General features: G+C 37.9%; 1 protein-coding gene across 4 annotated transcripts in view; it reads left to right on the forward strand.

Annotated features, from left to right (window-relative positions):
- Positions 1-11,874, forward strand: part of SLC25A40 (solute carrier family 25 member 40) — a 19,611-nt gene extending 7,737 nt beyond the window's left edge. For 2 of the 4 annotated variants that reach the window (XM_054192125.1, XM_054192126.1), the window contains exons 8-12: positions 1,161-1,334; positions 4,757-4,866; positions 5,186-5,267; positions 7,319-7,399; positions 11,120-11,871. In XM_054192125.1, the coding sequence (XP_054048100.1) occupies positions 1,161-1,334; positions 4,757-4,866; positions 5,186-5,267; positions 7,319-7,399; positions 11,120-11,235 (563 nt within the window). In that variant the 3' untranslated portion in view covers positions 11,236-11,871. Of the gene's footprint in view, positions 1-1,160; positions 1,335-4,756; positions 4,867-5,185; positions 5,268-7,318; positions 7,400-11,119 lie in introns of all 4 variants that reach the window. The other 2 variants (XM_054192128.1, XM_054192129.1) reach the window with 2 other exon arrangements.
- Positions 11,875-12,700: the final 826 nt, after the last annotated feature.

The raw sequence follows: 12,700 nt of genomic DNA on the forward strand, positions 1-12,700 counted from the left end.
GGATAATATTACGTGGAGCTGAGCATAGGAAGGAATACTGTAATTACGCAGTATTTCTTGGGCAACATAACCTTCTGACCCGGAATAATGTGCTGTTACACTTTCACTATGTTTGTAATTTGTTCAAAATTTTATATTTCTAGACTTCTACCAAGGACAGTTTAATTTAAGTCTGTTCTGTCGTGAATCTAATAATAAACATAATTCTTTTTATAATGGAAGCTACATAGGTAATTACAAGGAAAATGAAATTGAGCTTGTACTGGTTTTACTGCTGTATGATGTAAAGGGGACTGAATTTGGTTTTTTATTTTCTTACTTTTGTTTATCCTTTTCCTCATCTGTTTTTGTAGAAGTAGCTCAGGTCATATATTTCTGGGCTTTCTTAGAGGACTCAGAGGGTGTAGTTCCATATTCCACTTGTGACAACTAAGAGGGGGACTGAAAGACTAGCGGAAAAAGAATTGTTATTCTGTAGTGATGTGGCAAATCGTTCTTATTAGGCTGCTCCAGATTTTAAATTCACATGTCAAAGAAACCTTATCCCAGCAACAGGAGATAAGTTCTTGGATATAGTAAAATCGTTAAAGTCTGTTACATGTGTGATGGGAGCTCATTAGTGGTGGTGACTCACTGATCTTTCCACAAGGTGCAAGGGAGTTGCTTTATCAGATACAGATTGCCTGCTAAATATTCTTGAGAGATTAAAATAAGAATAGCAAAGAAATCAATAGAAATCAATAAAAGCTTAATCTGCAACCATCGTTTCTGTCCTTAATAAAAAAAACCCCAAGCTGATGTTCTTCAAGTTACACTTAAAAACTGCAATTATTGAAAATTAATCTTTATAAGTACTTGAAATTTTCAGCCTATTTATATAATAAATCTGGAAATGAGGATTCCTAACATGTTACATGGATTACAATGTGCCAGTATTGAAAAACAGCAGGTAGCTTGAGTGCCCAGAAAGTTTAGGTACTGTGAATAGATACGGTATTCTTATCTGTAAAGGAAACTTACTTTGGGAATTATTTCAAGGAAAATGGGAATGTTGAAAGGAATCAAGTATATAAAGCAAAGTGAGACCTGACTTTAATGTTCCGAAAATATTAATAGTAAATGTTGATTTTAAAAAAAGCCCATATTTTTCTCATTTGTAGTTGGTTCAGTTACTGTAGTGAGCCCCCTGGAGCTGATTAGAACTAGAATGCAGTATCGCAGTTTGTCCTACAATCAACTGTACACGTGCATCACCAGTAAAGTGGCTACAGACGGATGGTTTTCCCTGTGGAGGGGCTGGAGTTCTACTGTTCTGAGAGATGTTCCTTTCTCAGGTAGGATTTATTTTCCGTGCAAATTTGTGTTATATCAGAAGATCTGTTTATGCATAACTCTTTTAGACTTTTTCTCTGCTTTTAGGTAATTTTAATAGTTAGCTTTAAGAATAACTGAGTTTTACTTGTTCTTTTTTGAGTGCTTTTATTTATAAATTCTTTGAGGACCTGATTTCCCCCTTCCCCCGCATTTTGTTTGTGGATACCAGCTAGGATTCATTGTTGTGTTCCCTTTCTCTGTACTTAGGCTGTTTCTTCTCATCTTTAGCTTATGCAATGACTGTTTTTGAAGAGTTTGAGTAGGAAAATTTCTCTGTGATATGTATAATGGCTATTTCCTTATAGAGAAACATGCTGTATCTAAGTGTTCTGATACTTAATTTTGAAAATATGTATAGAGAGTGACACAGTAGTGCCTTCAGGAATTTTTGTTAGTAAGATGAATTAGTTTGTATAATTGCTCCAAAAACCATGAAGCTAGAGCACCATAGACTACCACTTGTTAGTGAAGCTCCAAAGCTGAAAGTCTAGAAGAAGAAAAGTCTGATACAGAGCATGGCTAGGGCTGTTCCTTAAGATAACTAGGACAGAGAAGATCATGTGTTTTCCCTTTTTGTCACAACTCTGCTATGTCGTGAGCTAGAGAGGAGACTGCTGAAGGACTTGTTAATGCCAGCGGTGAAAGCCCCTGCCTCTTTGAGGCCCATTTTTGTCAGGACGCTTGTGGATCATCAGGCATCAATTGTACTTGAAGCAGTTTCTGTCCTTTGGATAGTACCAGGAATAACACTTTTGAACACCTTGTGGTGGCTTAGAAGAATGCTTCAAACCCATTTTTGGAGGCAGAGAACCCTTGAAATATTTGATCTGCTACCTTTGTTCTCCTACTTCATTCTTAAAATAATCTGACATCTAATTTAATCTGTGGTTCCAAACAGTCTAGTGAACCAATCATTGGGTTGGACTCCTATGGGATTTGAGCACATTCTGGTGTGCACCTGGAGTACATTTTAAATTGGCTGTGAACCAAACCAATGCATGGCAGGTGGAGGTGATTAGGATATTTAGTTAAAAATTGCACTTAGCAGTTAAGTGAGTTAACAGAACTAAGTTATTTCAGCCATTTTCAGAATAAATAATACTCTGTTTTCTTTCACTTTGATACTGGTAGGTGTTTGAAGATTGTGGTTGGACTGTATTTCCTGCTTAAGGATCCTGTTACTTGAAGGAACTTAATTTAGCCTTCTGTGATAGGGAAGGCTTCTGAACCAATGGAAACATGCCTTCTCTAAGGCTAAAGATAACTGTCGGAATTCATCTGAACCTTTTTCTCCAAGTGCTTCCTGTTCAATATTTATTTTTTAATGTACTTATTTTTCTTCTCTGCCAAATGGCATCTTTCTCTTAGCCTGCTCTGCTAAGCTTTGTAAGGGAACTCTGAAGTTCTTCATCTAATTTCGGTTGTTTGACTTCAAGTAGAAACTCTTGTTCTCTTACTGCTTTTTGTCTGTTGCAACGTGGCAGAAGCTAGTCATCTTCCTCCCCTCCACTGGTTTTAACAGAGTGGGAAGATCAGAGGACTGTGAGAGAGTGTATAAGGCAGGGCACTGTGGTGATGAGTGTGTTCTTCTCAGCCCTTTTCAGATTCTTGCGGCCATGCCTGTGGTTCCTCTACCAGTCCAAAACATCCTCGCTTTTAAGTCCGTCTCCACACTGCTCTGACATCCACCTCACAGCCAGCGGGCACTTGTCTGTGCCCAGTACTTTGTAGACATCATGAGGTGCTGGAAAGGTAGAGACACGGGTTAACAGGCAGCTACTGCCTTGTAGGGTAAGGACTAAAGGACTATTGATAAAGAGCCAGAAGTGAGCAGGCAATTTGACGCCTGAGTAAAGGAAAATGTATTTAAAAATCCCACAAAATTAAATGCCACAAAACTGTGATAATATAAAGTTAAGGGTGTCTAATGCTGCCTAATGCCTTTTCCAAATGTGTTTTCTGATTATTTTTTCCTTATAAATACTTTATGCATTAAGATATGCTCCCTTATTACCTTCAATCTTAGCTCTTCTGTTTGAATGCCCAAGAGCATTGTGGTTTCTGGTATTCTTACAGCACAGTCTGCGCCTTTGCTGCAGTTAGCTCAAGTTCACTCTTTCAAGGAGAATTACAATTATTGTAACAATTTGTATTGAGAAAGCAGCTCTTCTGTGAAAACAGCACAGCGTGACTCAAGCAGCACAGCGTGATTAGAATCCTGCTGCGTTACTAGCCCAAGTATGAATGATAAGCTTCAAGCCGTGTACCTTGGGAGGCTAGCTAGACTGAATAAAAATTAAACTGAGCGTTTATAAGCATAAGAACTGGGTTAACAATAATACTCGAGTCATTCTTTAAGCAGAGTTGCAGAGAATATAAACGTAAAAGGAAAGGAAAGGAGTCCTGCAGGTGCTTAAGCAAAGTTTTGGATTTAGATAATATATATTAAATTAGGGTTATGTACATTTCAACAGCAGGTTTTCCTCAAACCCTGAGAATGCCTCTGAGATACTGCCTACATTTACTTTTGCAAAATGTCGGATGCCAGGCATATGTGCTGGCAGCCTTCATGCAAGAAAATACTTTGATATTTCTCTGCTGGCACAACTGGCAGAACTCAGTGCTGAATGAGGCACAGTTATCTTTCAGGATATGCAGCCGTCATTTGCAGTGTTTATTTGACCAACTGCCACAAGGAATCACTCTATAATTCATCCCTGTAGCACATAGTTTAAAGAGTTTTAGTTAGAATACAGAAAGAGTGCAGTTTAGTGCAGAAGGCAAAACCAGAAACAGATGTTTTTCCTAATAGTTGTTTGTCAGACTTGCCTTTGACAGTCCTCACAGAGGCATTCCCCCCTTGGTAATTTCAGAGAGGAAAATTGTATTTCTTGATTCTCTCAGAATTAAATTTGACACTCTGTCCCCCTGAAGAGTATGAGGCAATCTGGAGCAACCTTTCTTTTTGTGTGAAACACGTTTTTGTAGAATTAGTGAGATCTATGAAATGTGTGAAATATGCCTGAAAACATAGCAAATAATTAGAAGCCTACGTTTTGATTTATGTTAAATTGAATTTTAAAAAAATCAGTGTGTGAGTTTTGTAGTGCTTGGGTTAGGTTGTATTATCATAGGGGTTACTTCATGGGAATGACAAAATGGTTAGGCTAACTTGTATCATATGAAGAAATTTGGAATATGGGGATGAGGGGAACAATGCAGTCTGTCCATGGATCATCACAGAGAATACTTTTACTTTACTTTCAGCTCTTGTTTCTTGTGTTGCCGCAGTAGAATTCTTACATCTGTACTTGATAAAAGAATTTCTGTATTTGACATACAAATGTGTTGTAAAGCAAGTTTATTTTTTTTATAACCCTAGCAATATACTGGTATAATTATGAACGTTTCAAGAAGAAGATGTGTAAGGAAGTTGGTGCACATGAACCAACATTTCTTATTGCTTTTACTTCAGGAGCAGCATCTGGCTCTGTAAGTATATATTTTTGTTTCTAGTACTACTCCTTATTGCCACTACTGAACTATTTAAAAGAGGAATGATTTTATATTAATTTCTCAGAAATGGTGTATGTATTCGGGTGCACCTACTTCAAATATACATGGCCTGGCATTCAAGCTGATTAGGTATATCTCAATAAATTACAGTGTTCTGAAATACAAGACTTTTAATAATATCAGGTGCATGGAATATCAAATCTAGTTTTAAATTGAATGCACTTTAATTTAAAAATGTTAATTAAATTTTAATTGTTTGTGCTCTAACTTTAAAACTGATTTCTTTTCTTGATAGATTGCAGCTGTCATAACTCTGCCATTTGATGTAGTGAAAACGCATAGGCAGACTCAACTTTGGGAGAGTGAGACCTTAAAAAGTAAGTTGCTGGTAAGGAGGAAAAAAGCGTATAACATTTGGAAAAATAAAACCTAGTGTTTGAATATATAGACTTTTGGTAAGAATTTTAAATATTTGTCTTGTCTTTTAAAGTTTATCTAAAAATTCTATCACTGAGGCCTTTTTTCTTCTCCAAGTTGTAATATCTCGTAGGATGTTTTTTATCTCCTGGGATAAATACAATATTTTTCATTAATGGCATGGAGGAGGGAAAAGGTGGGAGTTCAGTACCATTTAGGTTAATAAGATTGTTTAAAATATAAACTGCAAAATCCATAGCTATTACATTTAGGCAGACCAACTGCAAATTTGTATACATTTAAGCAAGCTATATTTAAATAGGAAAAATTTAATTTCTTAGAAAATATTCAGGTGAACAGTGATCTATTGAAAAAGACTTTTGAGTTGATAAAAATAACATGATAAAATGTTTGCACATTCACTACCACTTGGTCCTTCATAACGATACTCTTTTGTTAAATATTAGGTTAGAGGAGAAAGGACTGTGCTCAGGTTGTGTATTTTTACCTCCTTTTTGTGTGATTTCAAATAAATTATTTTTGAGAGCATATTAGTGAATATCCTAACAGCTTTAAAGGATGAAAGAGCAATGAAGTGTCTTTTTTGTTCTGTGTTCAGTAGAGCACCACTGTGTTTTATGCAAATTCAAGTTGTATCTAAAAACTTTTTCTTCCGTTGCTTGGGGCCTGGACCAGTGAGGGGCTTTCATTAATGTTAGATCATGGCTTTAAGATTACAGACGAGTAAAACGGCTGAGTACCCAAACAGTTTCTGCTTAGAAACTAATTTGAAGGCCCTAGTTCACAAAGATGTTATGAAAACTTAGTGCTCAGTTTTTGGCATGAGCTTTCATTCTCTCAGGTAAATGATTTTTTTCTGGTATAGTTCTTGAAAAAACTTATTTATATTTCATTGCAGAACAGACAAAGATCAAAAAAGCTTTAAATAGAAATAGTTACTGTGTTTCAGTTCTTTCCTTGTGCTGATGAACGTAAGAATTCATTGCTAATACCACTTTGAATCACAAGCTGCCCTATATTTATTAGGCTGATATTAACTAGATTAATATATATTTAAAATTTCATTATGGTTATCTATAACTTGTACTAGTTTAATTCTTTCCAAACCCAGTTACTGTTAGAGTTGGACACTGACTATGCATCTACATATTGTCTCTCTGTGGCTGCAAAAATATTTTGCAGCTTCCAGATGCTGTGGGATGTTCCTGCTGAGTGGATCCTATGAAACTGTTTTAAATTTCATCTAGGAAAAAATTTCTTAACCACTTTCATGTTATGGATCAATGAAAACAGTACGTGCAGAGTGAAGTAGCACAAAAAAATTCCTCCATTTACAACAGTTGTGTACGTCTGCAATGCAGATTGCTTCTTGATGCTGCTGCATTTAGGTTGCTTATAGTATCTGATTTAGCTCTACAAGGGACTGTGATCCACACCTCATACTTTCTTAAACTAATTTATAAATTTAGGGGGGATTTGATTTTTGTAAACTCAGGCATAAGGTGCAGTGTCCTAGCTTAATTATTATATTCATTCTTATGATTTATTCTTATGATATCAATTCTCAAAACCTACCTTTAGATTTACCTTTAGTTTACCATAAAGGCAAGTTCTTGATTAAAAATCTGAATTTTGATGGTCTTCCAGCTGCATGTGTAAAGTGACATAGAGAGGGACCGGCTCATTTGAAAGCTAGGTGACTTTTTTCAACTCTATCAGTTACTCTAGTAAGGAATATTTTCTCTGTTCATACCTCTTACTCCAGACGTTACTACAGGTTCTTCCATGTCATGCTGTTTTAACTTGAGTCTTGTATGAATTTGCATACTGTATGAATTTAACATCCTGTATGAATAGTATGGATAAGATTAACATAAAATTAATTAAACCTAATAATTACATCTGAAGTGACTGTCTCTGATTTTTAAAAATATTTTTCTGTGGCATTGTATATATTGCTTAATTCACTGTTTTCTTGTACTGTATTGAGTTCCACAGAGGGACTGTACATCAACCTGGGCAGCTATGAGGAAAATTGTCGCTAAAAATGGGATTACTGGATTATTTGCTGGTAAATCTTTTTATATCTTTCTAAAAAAACTCTGACTAGAGAGAAAGTTTTTTAATCGCTAACAAGTGATTATAGATGTTAACATGCATAAATTATGTAGTATTTCCATCTCTGTGAACACTCTTAGTTACGGACTAGTTTGTATATATAAAGCAACAGACATGCATACATACAGAGAGAATTTTGGTAATCTCTTCACAAATTACTAAAATACAGCTGTCAAAGATGGACATGATATCTTAAAAAATAGAGGTATTGGGCTTGACAAATATGGCTGTATTGGCAATTAAAAATGGTAGGAAAAGGTTCAGGAAATAGGTCTTTTCAAATTGAAATAATTTGTTGATTTCATAAACTATAACACTTGGGTTTTTCAGAAAGAATTTGTACAAAGGAAGTTTAATGGATTGTAGGTTTGGAAGCTACAGTATGGACGTGTTTCTAGGCTGAGAAAGCTTCTTAGATGCAGTTTTTAGTCCAGTGCTAAAAATTTCCAAACGGTCACTATTGTTGCAGCACCTATATTTAGGAATAGCCATGCCAATTTTTGTTCTTCATCTCATACTAGTTTCTACGCTCAATGTTTTTGGTTCTTTCTGTCTTAGAAACAGAGTTTAAGCTTCAGTGGTATTTTTCTGTCTCCCCTTCCTAGTCTTCAAAGAAGATGCATTATTGAGAAACCAAGAAATCTGAGTACGGAATAGATATTTTGAAGTAGAATTCACATAATAAAATACTATAATTGGCCTGTGAATACTAGGCCCAGGATAGATCCCATCTATCCTATGATGCACTCATTTTAAGTTGGACTTCGATGCAGTTTTTTACAGAGGACTCTAAGATATGGCAGTTACATTAGTATTTGTTTGCTAGGTGGGAGTAATTATGTCAAATAAACATCACAGCAGATATCCTGAGTTCTTGAGACACAAAGAACTCTACATCATATAATTTATCCCTTTTCGATCTCTCAGTTTTTTCTTTCTGAGAGTCTACTTCAAGTGGAAATGCTTGTGTTCTGAATGGAGGGCATTTTTACAGTAGATTTGTCTATGCCTTGTTATTTCATAGAGGAATGGGGGTGTTGAGGCCTAATTTGAATGGGGGAGGCTGAAAGTTTTCATCCCTGGCTTCAAGAGTAGTAGTATGGTGACTACGGAGCCATTCGAGAAAAGCTGATATGGTCCTCTGGCTCTTCTAGATGGTTTTTTTGTACCTTACAGAAAGTCATATTTTGTATCATACCTTCCAAAATACTTGTGCTTCACTGTCGTTCATCACCATTATCAAATTTGTCTTAATAAACATCAGAGTGTTTAGCAAGAGGTCTGCAGTCATTTCAGCCCATATCAAATGAAATAGAGTATTTTTTCCTGGATGACGGCTTGATACGAGGTTCCAAGTTCCTCCAACCTACCTATTCCTAAACATTCTTCCACCATTCAAAGAAATGCATTTCATGGTGAATGCTTATAAGTTTTGCTCCATACTGCTCAGTCCACGATTCATATCCAAGTAAATATGAATATGGAGGTTACTGTGTTCCAGTTTGGGAGTGTGCAGGTATGCTGTGCTGTGATTATCAGTTAACGGAGGTCTTTGAGACCTGCCCTCCACAAGTGCCCTCGCTATCTACCTTCTCTCCCGTTCCTGTATTGTGACTGAGCGAGAATTAAGAGGAAACGCAGGTGGTGCTCGGCATTTCCCACTCTGTGCACCTGAGTATGCACAAAGGCAGTCTGGGATTACCACAACGTTTGACAGGGACTGAGAGAATAAGAGTTTCCAGCCTCCTGTCACAGTGCAAAGGGATATTCACAGCGTGAATGTTCAAGCTGATTACACATCCTCAGGAATTCTAGTTACTGGTTCGTATCTTTTTGTGAAGAACTACTATCATTCATCAAACAAAAGCAAATCATTACCTGGGTGTGAAACTTTGCCTTGTTGAATATGTACATTCAGGTAGTTCTGTCAATAATTTACTAGTACAAGTATCACCAGACTAAAACCGTATCACTTCATAACTAAACTGTTTTTGAAGTGTTTTGCTTTCGAATAACCTCCTTTCTATGTATAGCAACCAGAGATTGAAAATTGAACATTGAATGTATGTAAAATGCTCATAGTCACAAAATGCTCTTGGCTTTCTGTGTGCCCACTTCAGGATGCTCAGCTCCCTAAGGTTCCTTATTTCCCAGTACCGCTCGTTCAGCTCCCCGCACACCCTTCTCCCAGGCTGTCAGGGAAGACATTCCCATACGTTTCTATCTTCAGCAAGTTCTACCTGATGGCCGAGGCTGCTGTTGTCCTGGTCTGTGGAATGGCTGAGGCAATACTCTGCTGTTGCCATGCACAGAAGTCCTCAGTGATGCACAGGTGTTGTCCTGTGTGCCTGGCAGCCTAAGGAGGAAATGACAAGATATTGAGATTAAAATGGTACTGAGATAAAAGCCTATAGCAGTTCATACTTAAACAACTGCAAGAGACGTTCCAAGCCCAAGACACTTACCAGTGTTGACAGCACTGCATTGCTTCATTGGGGTTCCTCGTGTGAATGGCCACATAGTTGAAGACTTGCAAGACTTGTTTATGTTTGCTGAAAGAGAATAAACGGCTTTACTTGCTGTACAGCGATGACATAGATGGGTAACAGGATTAGCGTGTTTCAGAGCACTGCTGCCAGCAGAATGCACGACATTACAAAATATCAATATTACTAGATATTTTGGGTGGAATGTAGTTCATAGATTTTTCGGATACCTACCTTTAGGTCTTGACATGTGAGTAACGGAGTGTAGAGACATTCTCTTGATCAGCCACCCCCTCAGTTCAGTCACCCACGTGTAGGTGAGATGACTTGAGGGTATTCTGCCCGCTTCCTTCCGAAGGGACACAAGTTTTCCGTAGGTTACGTGTCATCTGCACTAGCGCCATGCAAACGTCTTTGCATTTCAAATGGGAGTAGATGGCTGTGTGCAGACAAGTGGATTCAACCTGATTTTCCTACCTCTAAGTAAGCTGAATCACTTCCTACACTTTGCTGACAAGATCACAGACGATTGTAACGGGAGACATTTAACACTGAAATCCTGTTGTTTATACGCATGACCAGGATCCATCTATTTCAGTAAAGGTGCTGTAGGTCTCAGGAGCCGGTGGCAGGGGAATCCCTCTTTTTACTTAACAGTTGGCTTGAAGGGCTGGGGCACATACCTATGGCAGAGGGCCCAGCTCAGCATGGTACTTGAGCCCTTTTCTCCCTAACTTTAGCCATTTCAGGATTCGGGGCTTCCTGAACCTCTTGTCCCACCGAGAGGTCACATGCTCGTCCCACGTGAGACAAGTGCCACAAATCCCACAGTGCCCCCGCTGACAGGGCACACGGTCTGCGTCCAGGGCCACCTCTTCTGTGCTGGAGCAAAGGAACCCTGCAGGTCAAGGTGCTCCACCTCCGTGGAGAGGCAGAAGGGACAGAGGCACAATGGGCTTTAGCCAGGCAGGTCACGCAGCACGGCAGAGGTGAGCACGTAAGGTTATTACAGTGGTAATACCTACAGCCAGTCATTTCAGCATTTTACGGAGCGGTAGAATCCCAGTTCTACCCTGATCCACTATGGTATCAATATATCACGACCACTAAACAGTACTGCAGCACTTCAGTCTGAAAACAAATGACAGTGAAATGACAGTGAATGCTTTCCTTTCTCTTCTGGGCAGGTATTATTCCACGGCTGTTTAAAGTTGCTCCTGCTTGCGCCATAATGATCAGCACATATGAATATGGAAAGTCTTTCTTTTCTCATTTAAATGAAAAAATGAACCAACGTCCTTAATTCTCCTTCATCCGATTGTGTGAAGTCAAAATCTATGGTGAAACGTATTGTGCCAAATTTGAATCCGTCAAGGCATTTTCTAGAATTAACAGTAAATTTCTGCCATTACCATTTGGTAACTAAATACAACTTCATTTTTAACTGTTTCACAAAGGATAAATTTACTTTTTTCTTGAGACAAAGAAAATACACATGACCTTTAAACTATCTTCAAAGATTTGTAACTTCTCTTGCAGCTAGAGAGAAAAAAGAAAAAAAAAAAGAGAAAGAAAAATAATAAAAAAGGTGCTCTGACTGTTCTTCAGTGATGATTAACAGGTGAAAAAATTCAGGCTGGACACAGCAATGAAGAATAACTTCCACTGTATTAATTTTCAGTCTGACAAAAGATTTTTTCTTGGGTTTTTAAAATGATGTCTAGAAATGTTTTGGGCTTCCAATTATAGATGATTATTCCTCTGTAAGGAGGTTGATACACAATGAATTCAATAAATGCTTATTTATTCTTGCTTAATACATATTTAGTTCTGTGCACGTTTGTTATTTTCAGCTCTATGTTTTGTGTAAATGCATATTATAAAATAGGCTTTGGCATCTTCTCAGGTTTATTTAAAATGAAAAATGCTTTAAGGTCAAACTGGAAAAAATACATTGTGCTCATTAGAAACCCAGAGAGCCTGGTGAATACATTGATAGATGCTGCCGTGGCTTCTTCGTTTAAGGTAACACTCTAAGAAATTAAAGCACAGCCAGGCGCTGAGGACAAGTGCCTGTGCAGGTGTTCTGGAGAAACGCCACCTCGCACATTTTTGGGCAGCACAAGCTGTCGCTGCCACAAAGCTCCGAGGCAGGGCCAGGCTCCCTGCTGGGGAGCATCCCCATACACGGTTTGTGTGGGAGCACCTGGTTCTGAAGGCCAGGTCTGGTGGCATAAGCACAGGTGGTTCCAAGTGGTTGCATTTTATGTTTTGCATATTTTAACAAGGGGTGTGCTGATAGAAAAGCAACTCAGTAGTCAGGTCATTAAGACACCAACGTTTGGTTGTGCTTTACCCAAGAAATGGACTTTGGTCCTATTCTACTATGAAGAAGGCATCCCAGCCTGTGTCCAGCCTCGGTGAAGATTCATCACGTGCTGAAAAAAGCTCTAGTTGGAAAGATGTTCGGTACAAAGTTACAGCATAAGGTGCAGGACAGAAGTACTGCCACAGGAGATACTTGACACTGTTCCCCCATTGTGACTTTCAAAGTAATTTTACACTACGACTTCAAAATAAGGCCTAAGAGAAAGAAAGTAGTAACAGCAGATTTTTGGACCTCATTGAATGAAATGCAGCAATAAAACCAAAGTCTCCCTGTTTTGCATGAAAAGAATTTGCTATAAGCTCAGTAATACTGTAATTTGACGAATAGTCTTGTTTTATCCTGTATGATTAAAACAGAGACAAAAACTAGAAATTAGTGA

The sequence above is a fragment of the Rissa tridactyla genome, chromosome 2, assembly GCF_028500815.1.
Source record: "Rissa tridactyla isolate bRisTri1 chromosome 2, bRisTri1.patW.cur.20221130, whole genome shotgun sequence".
NCBI lineage: Eukaryota > Metazoa > Chordata > Aves > Charadriiformes > Laridae > Rissa > Rissa tridactyla.